Source organism: Calidris pugnax, unplaced genomic scaffold, assembly GCF_001431845.1.
Source record: "Calidris pugnax isolate Ruff unplaced genomic scaffold, ASM143184v1 scaffold188, whole genome shotgun sequence".
NCBI classification, from domain to species: Eukaryota; Metazoa; Chordata; class Aves; order Charadriiformes; family Scolopacidae; genus Calidris; species Calidris pugnax.
The window spans coordinates 4,432,049-4,455,579 of record NW_015091257.1 but is presented as its reverse complement, the minus strand read 5'-3'; the positions used below and the strand labels follow the sequence as shown (position 1 = coordinate 4,455,579).

Genomic DNA, 23,531 nt, shown 5'->3' with positions numbered 1-23,531 from the left:
CTGCAATTACTAATGTGCTACCATTAATTCAATGTACAAGACGCTTAAACCAGATAAGATTTACATGTTTTGTTAATAAGCAGGAGAAACAACAGGAAAATAAGTGTTCTACATCTTATAAAATGAAATACTGGGCCTATGGTCAGGTTTGCTATGATTACCACTGGAATTGAGATTCTAAGTCACACCTCTTCTCACTAAAATACAGTGTACTTCTAAATATAGTCAAAGTTCTCAAGAATCATTTGCTTCCCTTCATCTAGTCCATAGTTAGAAAAGTATGGGGTTTTTTTCGTACGCACCAACCTTAAGCTCATGTCTGATAAACTTCAAAACAGAGATAAAGGTTGCTGGTTTGGTCTTACATTGTATAATTGCATTATCTAGTGCTAACAATAAAATAACACATGGACCTAAATACATTATTTTCTAATCTAAAACCAAGATTTCTTATAGAATCTATGTATAAGGGAAATCTGTGTATAAAGCAGTCAAAGTAATCACAGCAAAAAATGTATTAATAAAGGAAGGAGGCATATGGTGTATACCCAAGACACAAAGCAGCAGTATTTGAGGCTTTAATAGTAAGAAGCTGAAACATTCCATTGGGCTTTTGTATGACATATCCAGCTGGGTTTTTTGTTTGGTTGTTTTGTTTGGTTGGGGTTTTTTACATGTATTTTTAACATGCATACTGGAAGAAAGAAATATATTCCTTGATCTCTTCAGCCCTTTGTAGCAGTGTTTGTGAAATTAGACTTTTAAGAGGATAATAGCTTGACCAAATTTGAAATTTTTTGAAAGGCAGTAAATAGTGCATTCTTAACACCTTAGGCTTATTTTTGCACCAAAAACTGGGGTCAGATTCTCAGCAAATATACTTTTTAGCATGAATGAAGAGGCATATCTCTTCCAAACCACATTCCCAGAAAAAGAATGAACAATTTTATCCATTATTCCCCTTCTATATTCATCTTAAGGTGGAAAGCTGGAATGCAAAATATGAATTTGTATGAATAAAGTAGTAAATTGATTTCAAACCCACTCATTATCAAGGCAGTCAAACCCACCAGAATGCCACTCATAACATGCTAGTATGGCTTGCATTCACATATGTAATAACTTCAAACTTAACCCATTTACAAAGTATAACAGGCAAAAGTAGGACAATTTTAGAGGCTAGGCTGCGTAAAGCTTCAGAAACAGAGAGTAAAGCAGACAGTAAGACCTTGTTCAAAGTACAAGATTTATTTGTTCTTTTTCCTGCATTAGTGCTGGGATTTTTGGTTATCTGTCTAGCTTGTGTTTGTTTGTTGTTTTTTTTTTTTAAATTGGTGTGCAGTGAAAAACGCTTATTAGCCACTGAAAAAACCAGAAAAATAGCAAGTAGGGTGTCATCTTTCTGAGGTTTTAGTTTCATAGCCACCACTTGCACTACGCAATTTAATTTCTTGTATAATCTCACCTTTCCTTAAAAGATGCAAGCTCATACAGTACGTAAAAAGTTTTGAAATCATTCTCTTTCGTGCGCAAAGGGGAAGTGCAAAGCTGTGACCACTGACTTAGTCATTCAGAGGTGCACCTCTTTCAAGGTATTTCAAAGAACTTGAGAAAGGTTCCAGTTGGTGTTTGCATATTCAGAGGTGTGCTTTCGTCCCATAGTGGGAAGTGGCAGTGGAAACTGGCTTTTCTGAGGGGGTGACTTGTGAAAAGGGAAGTCTCCTGAATCAATTTCTTCTTATAATTTTAAACCAAGACATTCTCCAATGCTGACTTCTCCTGCTTCTCAACCCGAACGATGCATAGGTATCCAGGATGTAACATGCATTTAGAAGGTAAGTTTTGAAAAAAAGAATGTAAATGGTACTGGTGTTTTGACTCTTCAGCTACCCAGCCCTTTAAAATGTCTTTGACCTATATTGTTTATTTCATTACTTCTTTATCAATTTCAACTTTGTCTACTAGCAAACATGGGAGCTTTGAAAAATACGAATCAACAGTCTTAAATGCAGTATAAATTTTAGGTAGTGATTTCCCTTACTCTTATGTACATTAGTGCCATATATGAAAAGTTTCATTGTTTAATGACTGAATTTAGTCTCTAAATTAGGCAAAATATATTTTTCAAGTGCACTTTAAATTGTGTTTTTGGAAAATTTTTTTCAAAGAAAATATTTTTAAAATACTGTTTCTTAATATGTTAACTTTTATATTTAGGAAGACATAATAATGAGTCCCACAGGCTTTTGAAAAATGTCTTTATTCAGACACATGGGTAGTGAACAGATCTACACTTCAGGAAACTCTCAGGTCTCTTGAATTTTTGACATTAAATGGTTGATTTTCCCCACACTCAAATTAACTATTCTAAGTTTTGTGAAGATTGGTTTTGTTGCTTTCATTTTCTTGCCCTGACTGTCTACTTCCCAGATTCACCAGGTGGGTTTTGCACAAGCCCTTACAATCTCTGCAGCTGCTGTGGTGTATGGGCTGGCAGCTCCCTAATGTTACCTCCCCTTTCTCTTATTCCAGCAACCCATTAAACCAGACATTTCTGGGCAGCGAACAAGCGGCATTGGCTGATTAGAAACACTCAGTCCTGTCTACGTATGTTTGAGAAGAAATCTCCTGTCTTTCTGCTCAGGTATGCTGGTTTATGGAAATAAGCATTCTTTGACAAGTTGTGAATCGTAAGCCTTTTATGTATGGATGGCTTTTCATTCCCTCCTGGTCACCTTGGGCATCCTTATGTTGTTCTTCTTTCGATTTGCTGTTTTCTGTGGACCAATTCATTGCATATAGACATAAGAAATACGCTATGGGGTCAGCCCAGGGGTCCATCTGCTGGTCTGTCTGTAGCAGCAGCAATAGGAGGTGCTACTTAGATATCATCCACAATTTTGGCCACTTCCTGCATCCCATTTTCCAAGTACTCCCCCAGCATCTACAGCAGCTGAATTAGAGCTGTTAGAGGGTACATCCGTCTCTAAGATTTTTTAGAACCTTTTCATAGATCTGCTTTCCACTAATTTGTCTAGTCCTATTCTCAGCCTGCTGACACCCTCTGCCATGGCATGTACCTGTGGGAGCAAGGTGCGGGAGTCCACTGCACACTGAGTGGCAAAGTGTCTTTCAGTGCTGTATGACAGGTACTTCTAGGAAGAGGTCACCTCCAGGAAACAGTGATAATCTCTCCTGAAATGCCTTTTTTGACTCAAGACAGTTGGTTTTTTTCTAAGTTTATTCAGACTTACTTTAAAATTCCTGCTTCTCTGCCGCTATGTTTCCTTTCTCTGACTGAACGAATCTGTATTACCTCACAGATGATTTCTATTGTCGTTTCTAGCACCAAAAGTTGTTGCTATTTTAAGATTTATTTTGTTCCTTTTCTTGTTTCAGGTCCCCTTTTGACTTGTGTTTTCCACAAAAGTAGCCATGTTACTAACAGCCACAAATATTTTAACATACTTAGTTATTTCCATCCTCATTTTCTTTCCTTTCTCCAAATTTAAATAAAGTATACACACGTTCCTAGTAATATCTTTGATTGTTCCATCTGATGAGAATGTATGAGCCCTTTACAACCCCTGCATGTTGAATTATAAACGCTTGAAAAATCCTTGTTTTCATTTTATGTTTTCCCTGACTTTTGCCACACACCCTACCGTTCTAGGGGCACCATTAATGAGAAGTGAGAGTGAGAACAGATCACTACTTCCCTCTCCAGGCAATTAGAACTGACTCCTTTCCTGGGCACACCAAGCAGAATTTACACACTGGTGTGGCACACACACCACAGCTACTGTTGCTGCTACAGCTGAGATCAGCATCAGAATGAACCAGGTCGGGGAATCTCTGCCTGAAAGCATCTTCTTGTGATTTTTCACAGTACTTCATAAACAATGACAACATTCATTAAATGACCTCTTGTTCACCATCACAGTACTTCATAAACAATGACAACATTCTTGTTCACCGCATTATACTAAAATAGCATTATAAATCAAAGTGTATGTGTATATTTTTTTTCCCAGGTAACTTCATTGCAGACTTTTTGATGTGCTGAACATTCACACATTTTCCTTTAAATGACCAATGCCTCTTGTCAGTCAATGTACTGTGAATATCTTGATATGGCTCCAGGGGTCCTTTTGCTGATCCATGGATAACATAGAGTGCGTATGAGAATTTTAGTATGGAAAACAATCAGAGTCAAGATAAATCAGTTAGCCTGTGAGTGAAAGACCCCGAACACAGAGAGTTATTAATTCTGTGAAGAACTGGTAAGGTTTCAGAGGTTGATTTACATTAAAGCAATCATTGAATGAATACTCACCCATCAAACAGCAATCGTGTCTTTTTAAAACCAACTTTCACCAGAAAGAATCTTTCTTCTCACTGTATCTCAAATTTAGCAAATACCTGATATACACTTGTAGATAGTCACTTCTGCAAATGGCAAGATTCAGCTTTCCTCAGATAGTTACAGTTCATACCCTTTTAAAGCAGATATCTAAACCAGGTAACATGAATCACACCTAGAAGAGACAGTTGCTCTACTGCCACTAGAGGCTGGCTAACTCATAACAGATACAGCTGCTGGTTTTGTATCTAGTCAAAGTTATGCCAGGTGGCTCCAACCCAAACAGTCTGCTTTCAGTGTCTGTAAGCTTAATTTCTGTCGTCTAGGTTTGAGGATCAGTAGTGTCATATCTGTGGTCTTGCCTTGCAATCTAAGCAGCACTGTCATTCAAAACCGGCTGGCAGCATGGCATATCTCTTCTCTTTGTCCCTGGCACCCAGTTAAAGAGTGTGCTTAGGTACAAACATCCTGGGAATTAAAGGCACTGATCAACAAGACCCATTAAACATATGTAATTTCATATTTATTTCTTATACTTCAGACAACACTTAAGTGGTTAAGTGGATGTTTTTTATTATTTCACAGAAGCAAAATGAAGACATCACGTTCTAAGTGCTTTTTCAACTGAACTTCGAACTAAAGAGTCTCAATTTCTGCAGATCTGTGGCCCAAGCCATTTACTATGGCACGTATTACAGTTGCTCCTGTCATTCTGATGGTAACTTTTTTCCAGCATAAGATACTATTTTCCACTAGCCTGGAAAGTGGACAACCAGATGTAGTGGGTAAGTAAAATATTTTGTAACAGTTCATCCTATACTAGACATCCCAGATCATAGAATCATAGAGTAGTTTGGGTTGTAAGTGACCTTTAAAGGTCATCTAGTCCAACCCCCCTGCAATGAGCCAGGACATCTTCAACTAGATCAGGTTGCTCAGCGCTGAGTCCAACCTGACATGGAATGTTTCCAGGGACGGGACATCTACCACCTCTCTGGGCAACCTTTGCCATTGTTTCACCACCCTCAGCACAAAAAGAACCTCTTCCTTGTATCTGGTCTGAATCTTCCCTCTTTTAGTTTAAAACCACTACCCCTTGTTCTATTACAACAGGCCCCGCTAAAAAAGTCTGTTATCTTTCTTACAAGCCCCCTTTAAGTACTGAAAGGCCTCAATAAGGTCTCCCTGGAGCCTTCTCTTCTCCAGAGACCTGTGCTAGCAGAGGTGTCCAAGACAGATAAAAGTGAATAGCCCAACGTTTTGAGAGCTGCAGATAGGTAAACATGAAACTCACTGCTAAATTCAGTCATATCCAACAGAGCTCAGCAACCACCTGCTCCTGGGAATGCAAGCCTCACTGAGAGCCAAATCTTTTGTATACACAGTGGTGGGCCCTCTCTTCCTCTATGTAATTTGTAATTGCAGATGGTCTTGGAGCACATAATGTTCTGTGGATTACCAAGCATGGGTCAAGAGTTATCTTATCCTGGAACAATAACCTGACAAAAGAAGAAACTAAGAAGTATACTGTGAAGTATATTTTGAGTTATAAATTCTTCAATACAACTCATGAAAAGAAAGTAAGTCGTTCAATGGTTACATGTAGTTTAAAGTGAAATCAGATATTGCTTCATTCAGTAGATGAATTTGCATAATTTCCCTTTCAATACTTAGTACCATCTGCCATCATGCAATTCCTTCTTCCTCTTCTTAGGAAAGACTGCGCGAAAAGAAAAAGGTAATACCTCTTGAGTTACATTCTGGTTTTAATGCTAAAGTTAAAACACAACTTTTCGCAAAAGAAACAGAAGATGTAATTAAGGAGAGTGACTGGACAGAATTTACTTACAAGGCACCTCCAGGTTAGCTATTTTTACATGTTAAGACATCCAAGCGTTCTTGATAATGTTCTGTCTTACTTAGAGACATATGACTTCTGAAAGCTCATTCTTATCTTATGCTACTTTTTTTGGCTCAGAATTGTTAAGATGACACATAGCACCTTGGAATATTGGAGAATTATTTCCTTTATTAGACATGTTTAGATTCAGAAAACTGCAGCTCTGCTAAGCCAGATGTCAGAACCACCCGATTACTCTCTCCATTTTCCCTAGTAACTCATGTCTCTTGAAGACTGCCTTCTGTATCTTAAAAGAGCAGAGCTTTTCAAGCTTTTCTGAAGCTTTTACTGCTTCAGACATTTTGTCCTTTAAGTGGGTTAGTAAGGCTTTTGGTGGTGGTAGCAGATGTGCCTCTCGGTTGGAATTGTCCAAAAATTCAAAAGACCCACTTGCTCTCACGTACCACTTATTCATGCTTCTAGAAATAAGCACAAAAAATGGATTTGTAAAGGCCATCATGTTGTTATTAAAAAATCATGAAAATAACCATCACTCACTCTTTTTCCCCCTTTCTTTGTTGCAGTATATATTCAGAATTTTTCATGCATCATATATAATATATCTTTCTTCAATTGCACCTGGCTTATTAAAGCAGAAGCTCCTGAAGATATTCAGATATTTTTTTCATACAGGTAATGGTCTTGTGCAAAATAACTATGAAGCTATGCTTTTGTACCTAAGTCCTTGATTTACAAGACTCATATTTCCTTCTCACAGACACGTAGGAAAAGATTTTGAATGCCAGCAATATATAAAAAATGCAAGGAAGAAAAATATTGGATGCCATATGAAAGAAATATATTTCCAACCATCAAGAAAAATCAATTTAAACATAACCATAAGACATCTGAGACATAATTCAGGAGGCCTGTCTTATTACAAAGCTTTTACACCTCAGACAATAGGTAAGTTTTTTCTATTATTACCTGTTCATTTATTGGTTATTTCATTTGTCCAGAAAGCAAAGAAAGGAAAGAGGGAAGTGTGAAAAAGTCAAAATATTAATTCTAAATTTTTATGCATTCATGATTCTGGGAATTTTGCACAAATATTAAACAAAATGGATTATTGCTCAAAGGTTTTAATTTTTTTTCTCTGATGTAATATCATTGTTTATCTATAGCTGGTATTTAAAAAAATTGATAAGCTAGTGTGAGAAAATGCAATTTGAAAAACATTATATTCTTCTTTTCTCCAGTTTTTCTCTTTCCTGTTCTTTCCTTTTTCTTTTATAGTATCTATAGAACATAAATAGACATAAATCTAATTCGTAACTGAATTTAAGAATATGAATATTCTCAAATATTACTAACATTTCTGTTTATTTATTATACCATTTTTTCAGTTAAAAATACTTTGATGGTTATTTTTAATTATCACTAGTTTTGAATGGTCATATGAAATTACTTTTCCTTACTCCTCTGGAAAGTTAATTAATCTCATGGGTAAGAAATTCACCTGAGTTCTAGTACAGACTGCAGATTCAAATACCTTTTAAATTATCAACATGTTGATCATATTCCAGACCTGTAACATGGGAATCAGTCATAACTCAAGGGATAGCAAAAAAGTAATTCAAAAGTATAAATATTTATTCTGAGTTAGATCTCCTTTATTCTGTTCTGTTATTGGAATTACTGGCTTTGCTCAAATATTTATACTGCAATCAGAGCCAGCGATAAGCAAGATGTTCTGTTTTAGCAAAATAAAACATTTTCAAGAAAATCAGATTTTCCTGAAAAGCCAAAAAAAAAAAAAAAGAAAAGGGTGGTGGTGGTAGAACTAATCTGCAGGAAGACTGTATTAGGTGTTTTCATAGCTGGCTGGGAGGATGCCCACTTCCAGACTGGCTGCCTGGGTCTAATCCCACCTGCACACTCCAGGAGAGAGAGCTGCTATAATACATCCAGTCTTAGGATCAAATGCTTCACAAAGCAACAAAAGATTTCACGTGATGTTCAGAGGTGATGCCTGAACTACTCTAATTTGGCTGACGACTTCCTGAGTGCTCACCCAGCCTCACCTTGGCAGTTTCATGCCTTCTCCCACCCCTCTGCTATTCCTGGGGCAACCTTCCCACCCAAGGTTTTCCCGAGGAGCACCAAGCTGGGGTGGGAAGAAGTGAGTGGGAGGATAAGTAGGAGTAAACAGGATGTCCATTCCCTGCTTCTCCCTCCATCCACTCAATCTCCTTCTTCCTGCTTACAGCAGCCACTGCCTTCTCTATGCAGACGCCAGACTGCCAGCGTTTCCTCACTGACCTTCCCTTCCCACCTTAGCCATCTCTAGTATTCAGAAGTCACAGGTGGTTCAGCCAACAGCTTCCCCTCCTGTCTCAGCACCAAACACAAACGCTGTTAGCGCGCCTTGCCTCTAAAATCTGTTGCCAAGTCTTGGTAGGGCACAGCAAAATCTAAGTGAGCTTTCAGGGAGCACACACAGAAGCACAGAATGGTTAAAGTTGGAAAGGGACCTTAAAGACCATCGAGTTCCAACCCCCCTGCCATGGGCAGGGACACCTCCCACTAGAGCAGGTTGCTCAACTGTTGCCAAGTCTTGGTAGGGCACAGCAAAATCTAAGTGAGCTTTCAGCGAGCACACACAGAAGCACAGAATGGTTAAAGTTGGAAAGGGACCTTAAAGACCATCGAGTTCCAACCCCCCTGCCATGGGCAGGGACACCTCCCACTAGAGCAGGTTGCTCAAAGCCCCATCCAGCCTGGCCTTGAACACTTCCAGGGATGGGGCATCTACAACTTCTCCAGGCAATCTGTTCCAGTGTCTCACCACACTCACAGTAAATATTTTCTTCCTAAAATTTAGTCTAAATCTCCCCTCTTTCAGTTTAAAGCCATTACTCCTTGTCCACTACAATCCCTGATAAAGAGTCCCTCCCCATTTTTCCTGTAGGCCCCCTTTAAGTACTGAAAAGCCACTATAAGGTCTCCCCGGAGCCTTCTCTTCTCCAGGCTGGACAACCCCAACTGCTAGAAAGCAGCTATAGGCTTGCTTATCTAAACTAAATGTTAAAATCCTGGGAACTTAAACGTCCCTTGCTTCCAACCCTGTACCCCATCCCTCCCTGAAAAAAACATTGCCACCACACTCCTTGCACTTTGTGACTGGAGTACAGTGGCGGGAGGAATATTTTTTGTTTGTTTGTTTGTTTACATCTCTTAAGCACATCTTGCTTCCTTTGTAGCAAGTGCTCACTGGCTCATTTATAAAAGAGACAGAAAGATTTCTAACAGGTGTGTAGAAAACATATATTGTGTAAGACCTTCCAGGAATCGGTACTCTGTCAGTAGCCCTTCAGTGAAGGGTTCAACTTCAATGAAGTTCCATTTCTTTCCAAGTTACGCTGCCAGGTTCATGGGCAGACTTGAGGTATCTCACAAGACAATGTGGAAATAGCCTGACATGGCAGGGAGCCTGTAGCAGCTTGGAGGTCTCTTCAACACCCACCCGGACTCTGAAGGGTGAACTCAAAGGGCCTGCTCCTCCTACCCACCCTCGCTACCGTTCCTGGAAAGATATGCAAAAAAAAAAAAAAAAAGACCTTGCTTGTTTTATTTTGAGAGAGAAATGGATGCCAGTTAGTTAGCAGCACTTTTAAAGAAAATGTGTCACCCACTGAATGCCTTCTTTGGGTGTGACAATCTCCAAAAATAGTCAGCTGTGTATTTCAGGGACTAACGCGCTGTTTTTGCTTTGCATCAGCATAAATATGAGAAAGTGCCTGAGGTACAGAAGGTCTCTCTTTGCTCTTTTTTTCAGAGAAACTGAACCCGCCTATCAACGTCTCTGTTTCCCTTGAAAACGGAAGTATTAAAATTCACTGGAAACCCCCGCCTACTATTGGTTCTGCAAGTAGCAAGTGCTTTTTGTATCAAGTGAAAATAACAGATCGTAAGGTAATCATGCTTCTGGTAATGCATTCAATCTTCATAGCATATCTTTCATAAAAACTAGGCATCCCTTGAATTTAACAGAGTTAAAACTCAAACAAACTATAGAAATTTCAAAGTCTTTCATGAAGAATCCAACTTTTCTTGTCTTTCTGGTCAAAAATGGAAAATCAACACATTTAATGCAGTTTTTCAGAGTCATGTTTGCATTCAGGTGGACTGATTATTGTTTTTTCTTTTCATCTTGAATTTGAATTGTACATTAGCACAATTACTGACTTTTTTCTATATTGATAAGAAGAAAAATTTAGCAGATACTTTGATAATATTTTTAAAGAAAAAAATGGCATTATTGTTGCTATATCTACATACATCATTAAAGAATCACCCCTGTTGTTTACATACCTTATATATTAAATATATTTTAAAATCTTTCATGATGTATCAGAAGCTTCTCTTAGTCTTACCAGTAAGAAATAGAACAGTGTTATAGTTTATGGTGACTAAATGCCACTTGGTATTACTAGGTGGCATTTCTAAATTACCTGGAAATAAGTGCTTAGAAGTTCTCATGCAGAAAACTTAATTCAGAATACAATAGGTATGAAATTCAGATGCATATTGGAATGTGAATTTTCTGAATCTTTGGTGTTTTCATTCAAGCTGCCTTTGATGCCGTGTGTTTCTTAAAGAACCCAAAACTTAGCTAATAGACATCTCAGCGCACAGTACTCTAACAATAAAAGTGTTATCTAAGCTGGCTGCAAACATTTAAGAGACAATTTAAGGCTGAGAGAACGCATGACTAAATTGATGTGCATGCACACTTTGTTAGACACAGCAGAAAAAAGTGCAGTGAAGTAGACATGTTATTGATCACATAATGTTATCTTCATAAATTACAGCAGGGTTTATTAATTCAGGTGCAGCACTAACACTGATAGGTAGTTTCCAGAATAGGGCTGGCTCTTCCCACCTTTCCTCATTGCAGCATGTGGAAAAGGAGCTCAGGTCTCTACATGGTCATGCCAAAGCTTCCCAGTTCTCTTTGCATTTTTCCAGAAGAAAGGCGGGTAGCCTACTTCTAGTCCACTTCTGCCAATAGTTATCATCCCCTCAACCATTCCAAAATCTAGTACTTCAAAACCCCTGCCAGAGACGTCTCAGGGCTCATCCCTCTCCATTCACAAAACTCGTAGTCACCAAAGGCTGCAAGCAGAGTGAGCAAGGGAGGTTTGTGCTGGACCCTTGGTATCCTGTTGAGACACATGCTGGACCATGTGTCTGATCCCTTCCTGTCCATGCACACAGTTTTGTTTCCTGCTTCAATGCGCAGAACAAGGGTGGAGGCAGTGTGAAGAGCTGGGAGTAAAGGGATCCCTTCCCTCTGCAGGGCTGGGATGTGCCCAAGGTGAGCAGGGAGATCCTGCAGTCCACAGTCTTCATGTGGCCATTGCAAGCCTGGTTTCCAGCTTCCTAACACCTTCCATTCTCTGGAAGGAAATCTCAAATACATTAAATAGTTCAGCATCCTTACTTAAATGGAATAAACTTCTTTCATTTTCCTTGACTTATACAACTGCTTCTCTGCTTTGTACACATCTGCAGGATGTAAACATGGGAGAGGAAAGCAAAGCAAAGTCATTTGGGCATGGAATTGAATCAACACAGCAGTGGAAAATCATGGCTTCCTTTTTTCCACAGATGGGATGGTTTGGGAATACAGGAGAGAGGCAGCTGCAATAGCAAGCAAAAAAAAGACATATGAGGGCACGAGATAAATGAGGGGACTTAAGGTAGATTTGAGGAGAATCATTGTCAGTTGGTAATGACTAAAACTGTGGTTACCTAGCCAAGGAGCAAAAAAGATGAGGGGATCTGTGCAAAGTTAAGGAAGAAAACTGCAGCAGTATTACAGAGGACACAGGAGGGAGAAGAATGGAGCAAGCCCAAAGGTCTGTTTCCTGGTCAAAGACTTAATGAGTTGAGGTATTAGAGTGTCTCTAAGTAGGCTTGTAGATGTTTGTTAAAAAACAGGTAAGAGTATAATGATTAAAATATATGAGTCTATATTTATTTATAATGAATACCTGAAGAGATGATTCGCTGAATACTTATGAGCACAAACAACACTGTGATGAAGACTGATAAAGCTTGAAAATAGAGAGGTGAGTGTGTAGATGACAGGAATCTATGAAGGGTTGGCATGTACTAAGGGGAATAAGACTAGAATTAGAAATGTTGTGCAAATCTGAAATCAACAAGCCAAAATTCAGTAATAAGGAAAATCCTATGACTGAGAAGTACAGGGCAAATGTGCAAACACAAAATAAGGAATTCCTGTGTAGGCAGCAATACAGAACAAAAAGGGTCTGTGGATTACACTGAACCACAAACTGAGTCAATCTTTCCATGTTATTACACAAAGGTCAAATGTTATTCAAGTATATATGACAGGCATGTCACATGTAAGATGTGGATTGTGACCAATTTGCCCTTCTAGTTACTGAATTTCACCTGAAGTTTCAAACTGTGCTTTGGGTACCACCACAAAATATAAATATGCTGAAAAAAAAAATCAGAGAACATAAATGTGAATTATTAAAACGAACATAAGCTGTGAAAACGCGCTCTAGGAATCGAAGGCTGAGGGTCATGGTCTAGAGTAAAGGAGTGTAACTTGTGTTAATTTTCTAGTAAATAGAAAAGCATAGGGATCATACTTATCCATTACAACTTGTGAGTAGGATTAAAAGTGACTGGCTTCATTTGAAGCAAGGAAAACATAGGCTAAAAGTTGGGAAAAGCGTCCTAATTCCAAGGAAAGCCCAGCATGGGAACAAGTTTCTGAGGCCACTTGAGGATGGCTCTGTATAGAGTTATAAACAATGGATTGGATAAACATCCTCCACGGATGCTCTGGGTAGATGTCACTGCAAGTTCCTGCAGTAATTGCAAGTATGTAATTTTACAAAAAATCTTTCAGTCTGAGCTTTGGAAATTTCCTATGATGACATAAGCTTTTTATTTGCTCCTTAAGAAGAAATTTTCAGGCACATCATTTAGTTAGCACTTAACCCTTGTAGTCACTTTAGTGTGCTTTTGAAAGCCCAAGAGCATTCCCACTTCTTAGTTTTGAAAAACTTAGCATGTAAACTTTTGGAACTATTTTTGCCCATCTGTGTCCAAGATGCATACTTTATACTTCTTTTCAACATCCTAACATTATTTTTAATTTTTACAAGCAAGAGTTTCTTTTCCTGCTTTTTTTTTTTTTTTTCCTACCTACTTCATTTCTTGGCCTTTTCTAATTATAGCACTTTGCTTCAGTTTTCAAAAGGAATGAATGATTTAAACAGTGACACTCCTTGTGTTGGCTTCATCTTTTGAAGTGACATGCTTTATTTTTGAGGCACAATTAAAGACGTTTTGAGATAGTCATTAAAATGGTGGGCATCCCTCACCACCATTCAGCTGAAAAATGCAGGATTTTATTTTACCAGCCAAGCAAGTATAGCACACTATCCATACCACAACCTTAAAACTAGAAGTTCCATAGTTACTGTACTCATCCTACTCTTGATGTGATAAGAAATGAAAGGGGAATCAGTGTTTTCAAAATCTTACTGTCCTACTGTAGCGGGTACCTCCTTCCATCTTATTAGTCCTAGGCTCTCCTTCCTTTTCAGTCCTGAGTTTTAACACATACCAGATAAAAATCAGATTGTGTTTGGACAAAAACGCTTGTTCTGAAAATCTCCTCCTACTAGGATAGAGATGTAAAGAATCGCATTTCACATCCCCGGATTTATAGCTGTTTGAACTGCAATGTGAAATCACATAAAATAACCCCCTAAACCTATCTTGACAGATTGTAGATGTCACTGCAGAGAAATACGAGTCTCCATTTCATAAACCAGCAAAAAAATGTGCAGTACAAGTGAGGGTAAAGAAAGAGGTATGCATAAGAAACAAGATTTGGAGTGAATGGAGTGAACCAGTGTTTATTCACAATGGTAAGTTATCACGTATTTACTATTCATAACCGTTATCATATGTTATTACCATTCAATGTATTTACTTCATTATTGTGCCTGTTTTATATCCTTGCTGTATTATTCCACTGTAATAGTACTTAGAGGTCCATGGCACACACCAGGCTCACACAGCTCTAGGTGCTGTAGGGAAAGACAGTCCTTGGTCAAGAGTTGTACTTCCTTGGTCCTAAGGCAGTCTAGCACAGGGCTGTTCTCCTGAGGTAAATTGCATCTGACTCTTTACAGCCTTTAGAAAATAGTAATGGTAAGCAGTCGAAAAGCTCACAACACTCTCCTGCCTGCCCTGCAGTGGACAGCACAAGCATCCACAAATTCATCAAATCACATAGTCCTTAAGGACTAAGCCTCACATTTCTTTTACTACAACATGGGAATAATTTCCTATCTGACAGAGGTAGGAAATGGTTTAGCTCTCATTTAAATATATGTGCTCTGGCACATTTAGTAGTATATCCATTTAGTAGTATAATGGAATGACGCTATATTTATTGAGAGAAACTGGTGCATAGACTTGTCTCTACATTGACATGCAAAAACAAGTGCAATACTATTGGTAATCTAACAAAACAAGATAAATATCTTTAATGCAAAAGACTGAATTTTGGAATACGTCTTTTTGATTTATTGAGATTCAGGTACATATTTTTCTGAAGACACAGGAAATACAAGGCCAGAAATTATTATTTTTGCAATGGATTGAGTGTAAATTCAGTTATAGGGTTTATAGGATGTTGCCTGCTATATTTATTGAGAGAAACTGGTGCATAGACTTGTCTCTACATTGACATGCAAAAACAAGTGCAATACTATTGGTAATCTAACAAAACAAGATAAATATCTTTAATGCAAAAGACTGTATTTTGGAATACGTCTTTTTGATTTATTGAGATTCAGGTACATAGTTTTCTGAAGACACAGGAAATACAAGGCCAGAAATTATTATTTTTGCAATGGATTATAGGGTTATAGGGTTTATAGGATGTTGCCTCCCTACTTTGTCAGATGCCTCACCACATCCCACTGGTCTGTTGGTATCTCTCGGCTGCCAACCTTCTTGGCCCAGATTCATTGATTTCATTTCAAAAACATCTCTCTTATGAAATGCTTGGAGGGAGATCCACACACTCACTGTAGTGAAGGAGAGAACACGTTTCAGGCCATCAGAGACTTAAATTGCCCTTTGGAGATGCTTCTTTCTTCTCACTGAAGACAGAGAGAGCCTAGGACCGTAGCATGGCCAGCAGAGGGGTCTGCCTCGTGTCAGGTGAGACACAGCTGATGTGTAGCCGTGGAGTGAAGGGAAATTAGAAGGACTTTCCCTGGTGGGGGAATGTATATTTAATCACTCCCTGCCAGCCCCTCACCAGAAGAAGGAAATGGAATTGAACAGTCACCCACCCTGGTTCCAGCCTACCAACCTTCCTCTCGGCAGCTGCAACTTTCCTGCCAACGGTTTTCAACACCGCTGCTTTCCCAGCTTCCGCTGCAGCTGTTGTTGAGGCTGAGCAATCACAGCATGTTTTCTATGCTGCAGAAAAGTTTATGGTAGACAAGACCACCATTGCATATAAGTTATAATATCTGCATGTGTTCAGTGCAGCATGTTGATTTTCTCCTGGAGCACACTGCACATACGCACAAGTTCATATGATGTAGCAATTTCCCTCCTTACTGCCTGTACTTGGAGAGGATCGGTGGTCTTTTATAAAAGGAATCTATGAGTAGATTACATCCAGGGGTCGCATACTCAGGCAAATCTCTTTAAACAGCTCTTTTGATGCCTAGAGAAAGTTTTCTGCCTGTTTTACTTTGGGAACATACATAAGTGGACAGTGTTCTAATATTGCCTAGATTAAAAAAAAACCTGTTATTAGTAGTATCACTCACAGCAACTCCATGAAAGTCAGGTACCTAATTTTATAGACACAGTGAACTGAAAAAATTGAATCTTTCCGTGGAGTAACTTGAAAGGAAAATTACTTTGGGAACATACATAAGTGGACAGTGTTCTAATATTGCCTAGATTAAAAAAAAACCTGTTATTAGTAGTATCACTCACAGCAACTCCATGAAAGTCAGGTACCTAATTTTATAGACACAGTGAACTGAAAAAATTGAATCTTTCCGTGGAGTAACTTGAAAGGAAAAACATCCATTCAGTTTTTTTTTTTTTTTTTATTTTGGAATGTGTCAAATATTCTGCTGAAAGCCTTGAAGGAACATGCAATGACCTGCTTTTTGTTTGCTTCTACATGACATTCCAATGCTTCATCCAGGAAATGTGCTACATTTCTTTAAGAATGCATTTTAAAGAGGCATTTCAGCCTCCATTTAAAAAAGCTGAAACATCAAAATGAAATAACATAATTCAAAACATAACCAAAATATTTGTTCTGAAATGTTCCTTTGACATGAAAAGAATTTGTTAATTTTCTCATGGGAAACACATTCATTTTCCATTGGAATTAGCATATGCCCTTGAAAAATAACCACAATTTAAACTGAACTGAGCTATTTAGTATAGAAACTTTCTGCTGAAAAAGAAATGTTTGATCAGCTTTTTTCATATATAGAAACCTGAAATAATTGGTCTAATTTTTAGAGCTGCTGAGCATTCACAGATTGCTTTGAAGTTAGTAGTAATTCAGAGGTGTTCTGCATTTTTGCAAACCTAGCCACTTGTTTTGGTTTCAAAGTAGTGTTATCTGTGACTAAGTTTGAGCATTTGCATGTGAAAAAAACCCACTGTAAAATGGTCTACATAAAAGAATATATGTGCTTCTTTTTCTTCCTCCTTTCCAAAATGCATGAGGCAAGAAAGCAAGAGAAGCAAACCTCTTTGTGGTTTGGCTGATGTAAAGACCACTGCTTCCTCTTCTCTCGGGTGTGTACGTGATATGGGGTTAGTGGAATGATGCAGAACAATTACCTCAAACAAAAGAATTTCTACCACACAGTCCAGACCTTGTTCAGAATATGTTTTCTGAGCCCTCACCTCAAAAGACAAGATGGGAAAAACTTTCTTTTCATCCTAAATTAAAAAAAGAATAGCTTCTTATTTTAGTAGAACATTAATTCTTCTTAATTATTAGTTATTTTTATGCACAGTTCCACTCAGAGGTTTGTGAGTTTTTTCTTGATTTCACATCAAATTTGTGGAAATTCATAATATCCTTGGTTTGAACTGCTGATGGGTTCAAAATATGAACACCTGTTCAGTTCTTTTATTTTTTGAATTTGATCTAGATTAGTCCTAAAACTATTGTTTAACTGGCCTCGGTCTATAACATTTTAAGAGCTGTTCCTGTTTTTCTTCAAAGTACTTAGATCAAAGTGATCCAAACTAGTTGTGGTTCTAAAGCTAGGCATTAAACAAACACAAAAAATTTACCAAAAAGGCATTTTTGAATCAGTCAAAGACTATTTTGGTATTGTGGTATTTTGGAGGAAGGAATGCAAGGTATAGAACAGTACTATTTTTTGAACACTATATATACATATTTCAGAATGTTTGCTGGCATTTCTTTAGGACTGTGCCTAACAGGGATAAAAAAGGTAAATATAATGAAAACCAAATGTCTCTTCTTGAGTCAAAAAGAATATTTTATTTGATAAAAAGCTTTTATTTTCATTTTGCCTTAAACCAGTCACAGCTGTAAAAGGGTGAGGAGGTAGCGTCAGGTGTTCATGGTGCATGGAGATGGGAGGTGGCAACAGCAAGAACCCAGAAGCAGCTGGGGCAGCAGAGATGTGTCAATAGCAGATGGACAGAGGGGTTGATATCCAGAGGAATGAAAGCTGGACAGAAGTATCCAGTGGCAGGACAGGCCATGCCCAGCATGTGAAGGCAGAAATCTAGGGAAAGGAGAGGATGGAGTGTAGTGGAGCCAGCGAAAGTGCTGAATTGAGGCAGCAGCAAGGCTGAGGGCTAAAAGGAAGAGGAAGGAACAGTGCTGAAATCAGAAGCCCCTGTTCCCCCTAAAAAAGCTCAAGGAAATGTTTCTTTAAATCTGTAGCAGTTCAGGAATAGTGCAATATTTATGAGTTAATATCTAATTTGTCCACTTATGAAGTACCTTTTCCCACATTATTAACACTGCCCTTCCTTTTTCTTTTTAAGAAAAAACTGTGGATGTCATGCTGCTAAACCTCACCTTGTTTTGCCTCCTGATTTTCCTTGGAGGTTTGATGATGTATGCTTGCAGAAGGTAATGTACATTTCTGGAAGGTAGCATAAATTTCTGGTGGAACAAAGGTCAGGGAAGAAGAAAGGTGAAGGTGAGAGTAAGCAAACAATACAATGGATTAAAGTCAAAGACAAAGTCTCAGATAAGTTATGTTTACAAGAAGCAATTCATTGTGTATTTCCAACTATTGTTCTAACAAAAGAATGCCATCTCACAGCTCCCATCACCGTCTCTGGAGCTCCAGGGTCATACCCTACTCTCAGCTGTCTCTCTGCCTCTATAAATGGCACTTTTTTCACCGTTGACTACTGTCTCTCCACTCTTAGGGTGACTTTGCCCCATGCTTTTGTGGGTTCTGCATTCAGGGACACCGATGTTAGTCATACCAAGAATGAATTACATTTGCCACATTGCCCAATTTCATTTCATAATCTGTGGGTATTACTGAGAGCAGTCTTTTACTCTAAGATGGACAGTTTACAATAAATAAGTAAAACTGAAAGTCAACGTAATGGAAGGAATTTCTTTTGCTGTTGTATGAGTACAGCAAGTAGTAGTGGTTCTACACCCACCAATATTTAATGCAGCCATCTGCATTCATGCCACTGTTTTTCTGCCCGGCTATATAGTTTTCCTATCAACATGCCTGAGAGGGCTTTCTTGAACTGAAAAAAAAAATTGTTCGGGATAGGATTATTTAATTAATGACTAAATATGATTCTCGATTAAGATTAAAGAAGTTATGATGGTCTCTTATCTTATTTCAGTAAACAAATACTCAAAGCAAACAAAGCATGTAGTTGAAAGCCATCTGCATCCGAACATAAAACAATATTCTGGTTAAATAGTAAGAAGTGACTGCCCTCAAGAGAGCAATTCTGTTCTTCCCACTAAAAACAGTCAGGCTGAAGAAGAGCTGTGAAAAATGCTGAGAAAAAGGTCTGCAGTGAAACAAAAAAGGGTAGAATGGCTTTAGAAATGGTAGATGCCTGTCTAATTAGCATATGTCTTACAAAGTATTATTGAATGATCTGTTCCTGCAGACATTTAAGAGTTGCATGTCTGTATCACTCTCTTGTAGGTATAGATGCCTGGAAGTTATAACCATGCCTGTTCCACATCCTTCAGATAATATCAAAACTTGGTTAGCTGCAGATGAGACTTGCCAGCAGGTAAAGTGTGTCTGTCTTTTTTCTTTCACTACATTGACACGTAAGATACTACTGGCGATCGGAATGGTACATATTATATTTGGAGCAGCAGGCCAGTTTTAAGACAAACTGGGAAAAAAGTATGGAGAATATTTGTAGTGAAGCCAAAAGAGAAGAGAAAGCTTGTGGAGATTACAAGACAATGATCTCAGTAGACAGGATGGAGAAAACCCTCAGGGTAGCATTGTCTCAAAAAGTGTTTCAGCATATCCACACTCAATGGGCTTTAAGTAGCAATCACCCTGACTCCCTGCAGAATAGTCAGTTATGGGATTTTACATGTATAAGCATGTGGGAAAGTCACCAAAAGGAAAGTTTTTGTGGAGATCTGCAAGTCATAGGTTATGTTGTTGTAAATGTTTTTAATGATAATTCTCCATTCTTAAATAATATAATAAAATATTTCTCCATTGTTATGGCAAATAAGAGGAAGATCCTCAAAGCACAAAACATAAACTACCCCACCTGTGCACCTACTGCAGGATACAGCAGGATACCCTGTACAGAGGTGTTTACTTTGGAAGAGATAATGTGCTGTAAACTCAGATGATAGATTATCTCATGGCAAATTGCAAGTCTTTATTCAATTGAGCGAAACAGAATATAAATATTTGCAGTATTTGTGTAGCTATCATTAATGGAGCACCTTGACTGGCAGATTCAATGCTTCTTATCACTGTTTGTCATTGTGTAAGTTAGAGGAAAAAATGCTCTAGTCAGGCAGAGCTCTAGATCCCTACAACTCTGGTGAAGATGTGCTCCAGGAGTCATGATAAGGTTGGTAAGATTGCCTCTGTCCTGGTTCTTCTGGAACACATGACGAGAAGGTGCAGGTGTGCTCAAACTCTCTTTTTTGGGGGGGCGGAAACATCATTGAAATAGAAAATTGCAACGAGGATTTTCTCTATCCTATGTACTCAAAACATTTGTTCCAAGCCTCTGCAGGTTTTCTATTACTTTTACTCTCTCCTACTTTATTACTGTAATTATGCTGCAATATCAAATCTTTTTTAGGCAAGCATTCAGCAATGTAACTAACAATTGTCAATGTGAGCAGTTATGCCATCTTCTCTCCCAGGCATAAAATATATGCCTTCCATTATTGTATTTGGGGTTTTGTATGAATATACCTACATGATTGCAAACTCTGACAGACACCATGGACCATCTCAATTCATGAATCGCAACTTGAATTATGAGGCAAGAGGAGTGGGATATTTTGTTTTGTTTATTTTATCTTCTCAAAGGCAAATTTATGGAAAAACTGATGTGCATATACATTATAATATAAACAGAAAGATGGAAGTGTTTTGAACTTGCACCTGGAGTTCATTCCACAAGCCTTGAGCAGGGTCTCAAGAGCAGTCTGTGCTCCTCTTCCTTACAGTCATTCTTCCAGAAAAGAAAAGCTCAAGAGCTCCAGAACTGGATTAAAGCCAAGTCTCTTATTCTCAATATTCAAAGTAATTTCTATGACACTTCTGGCCAAAATTATTTGACCAAATTAGACCCAAAAGATGCCATATTTACCACCTTTTCTGGGCAAAAATCCTTTGGCGCTCTTTTCACCATCAGTGGTGTGCAAATTAATTAATAATACTCTTTATGACCATCACATATGGACAGGCAGAACATAAAGATAAAATCATCACCACCAACTTACATTCTGCATCTCCCTCCAACCTACAACTTCATACACTGCAGTTTAAGAGGTCTTTGTATTCAACATATGAATTAAAAAATCACAGCAATCAATGATCACCACAAAAAATATATTTAATATCACTAACAGAGAAAGAAGACATATCTGTCCCCAAGCCATTACAAGCACTGAATATACCTTTGACAGGAAGGCCTTAGCATAACCATGTAATTAGTGTCTAGATGATTACAACAGGTGGCTGAGATGAGTGTCGATGGCATTTCTAGGAAAGATAAATTGAATATAATGTATGGAACATACCAGTATCTCAAATATTGCTGGTACCTAAAAAAGCAAAGACACTGCCTTTGGACACACTGTAAGAGTTAAGAAGACTGGGTGCTGAGATAATCTGTTTTATCCAACAAATAAATGTAACCCCTGAAAGCTAGACTGTGTCTTTGACATAAACCTTAGGTACATAGTTATATCAACCTGGAGTGGGAAAAGCAACAAAATTAAGGTTCAGAAAAACTAAGAAAATTTGCCTGTGACCAACCTTTTGTTTGAGAGATTAACTCATATGATCTCTGTATTCCATTTATCATGACAAAGTAAGTAATTTGTACTAATCCCAGGTTCACCAAATAAGTAGCATGTTTGTAACAATATGCAGAATTTGCAATACCATTGAATGCAGATGTTGTGCATAATGTTACTTTTATTCAACAGAAACAAATGTCAATGCAAGTGGAGATGCACTCAGAGGTTACTATGGCAATACTAGAAGAGAACAGAGACAAGAGCATTCAAGAACAGAAATTTTTGAAGGAATCTGGATTTGAAGACCGGTAGGGAGGATGCACTTTTTTAAATCTACATGCAAGAGTTACCTTTCTATGAGGTGGACAATATTCAGACAGATCTAAGAACAGCTGATACTGGAGTTTGCTGAGACCAATAATTTGAAGTATTTTGAACTCTGACATTGTGCAACTCTTAAAATGAACTTTGGATCACAAAGGCAAAGCAGTACCTTGCAGTTTGCACCTCACAACAGCTGATCTTCAGCCGAATAAAATTACAGCACCTCAGACAATATGATCTAATATTGAGGTCCACTAGGGTTAAAATGGAACTAGAGTTAGTGTTTCGTAATGCTGCAATAGCTTCCAAGAACTGTCTGATAATCAATGTCTTTGAAGACTGGCTGTTCATAGAAATCTCATACTAGTTATTCAACATCTGACTGGTCATGACGAATGGTGGAAACAATGAATGTTTCTGGAAATAGCAGAAGAAGATCACAAGAGTTTTCTCAAGCTGAAAAAAATAATACTTTCTGAGGCACTGCATTGTGTAAGCAGACAGCAATGTTAAGGAAGAGTGGGGTGTGAAGATGTAAGTAAGGCCTTTTCATGCGACGGATTTATTCCTTTGAAGTTAGTAAAAGGAGAAAACTTTAGACAAGTTAAAGAAAACAAAAGTTTTGGCTGTATTGTGATTGTTTAAATAAGTATAACTCAGAGAAGTTAAAGTTCAGAACTGACCAACTATTACTATTTATTTTTCCATGTCCTTTTAAAGAAAATTTTCTTTCCATTTCCATGAGATGGTAAGCCATAACAGTTCACTTTGAGGTACACAACCAGAGCAGACTATCTTAACTCTTAGTTGAGGTAGCATTTATTTGACTACAGAGGAAGGACTATATGGCCTTGATTTTACAAGGAAGATATTTCTGCAGACTTTTTTTATGGGCAGGAAATACAACTAAATGATGGACTTAATTTTCTGGAAAGCTTGGAAACTACCTAAAAAAATCTTGTTTTCATTTATGGTAAAATTTCTCCATGCTCAGAATAATATTTATTGAAGTAAGTATTTGATTACACTTGAAAAAACATATTTTGTATTAATGTAAGGGACAATATAAAACTTCTGTTTGTGCTTTTTTGAAACATTCATTTTATAAGATACACTGCTATACAGAGTTTTGGTTCACCTGAATATGCTTTTTTTTTCGCTAAAATTTCTCCCTCATCACAGTGGTGAAGACTGCACTCTTTCTCTTTAATAGTAAGAAAGGCTGGTAAAATCCCAAGAGCCCAAGCTGGAAATGCCTGAAGAATAAAAGGACTATCATTATCTTTGTTTGCCATAGGATCAAGTTCATGACCTCAGGAAAAAACAATCAACTTTACTAGGCAGTGTTACCTTTCCTGTTGTGTTGAATTTTTTACAGAAGGTAAGGATGGTCT

The 23,531-nt window shown here is 37.9% G+C and overlaps 1 protein-coding gene across 1 annotated transcript; it reads left to right on the top strand.

Moving 5' to 3' along the window:
- Positions 1 to 2,538: 2,538 nt before the first annotated feature.
- LOC106898783 (interleukin-5 receptor subunit alpha-like) lies at positions 2,539 to 22,971 on the top strand. Its single transcript, XM_014960224.1, has 11 exons — positions 2,539 to 2,644; positions 4,949 to 5,148; positions 5,789 to 5,943; positions 6,078 to 6,225; positions 6,788 to 6,896; positions 6,982 to 7,169; positions 10,042 to 10,178; positions 14,044 to 14,188; positions 18,351 to 18,438; positions 19,499 to 19,589; positions 22,003 to 22,971. The coding sequence occupies exons 2-11, from the start codon at positions 5,046 to 5,048 to the stop codon at positions 22,123 to 22,125; spliced, it is 1,287 nt and encodes a 428-aa protein (XP_014815710.1). The 5' UTR covers positions 2,539 to 2,644; positions 4,949 to 5,045; the 3' UTR covers positions 22,126 to 22,971.
- Positions 22,972 to 23,531: the final 560 nt, after the last annotated feature.

Coding starts and splice junctions, on each gene's coding strand:
- LOC106898783 (XM_014960224.1), top strand. CDS start 5,046: ATGGCACGTATTACAGTTGCTCCTGTCATTCTGATGGTAACTTTTTTC. Junction 6,897..6,981: donor CAGATATTTTTTTCATACAG/GTAATGGTCTTG, acceptor TCCTTCTCACAG/ACACGTAGGAAAAGATTTTG. Junction 19,590..22,002: donor CAGATGAGACTTGCCAGCAG/GTAAAGTGTGTC, acceptor TTTATTCAACAG/AAACAAATGTCAATGCAAGT.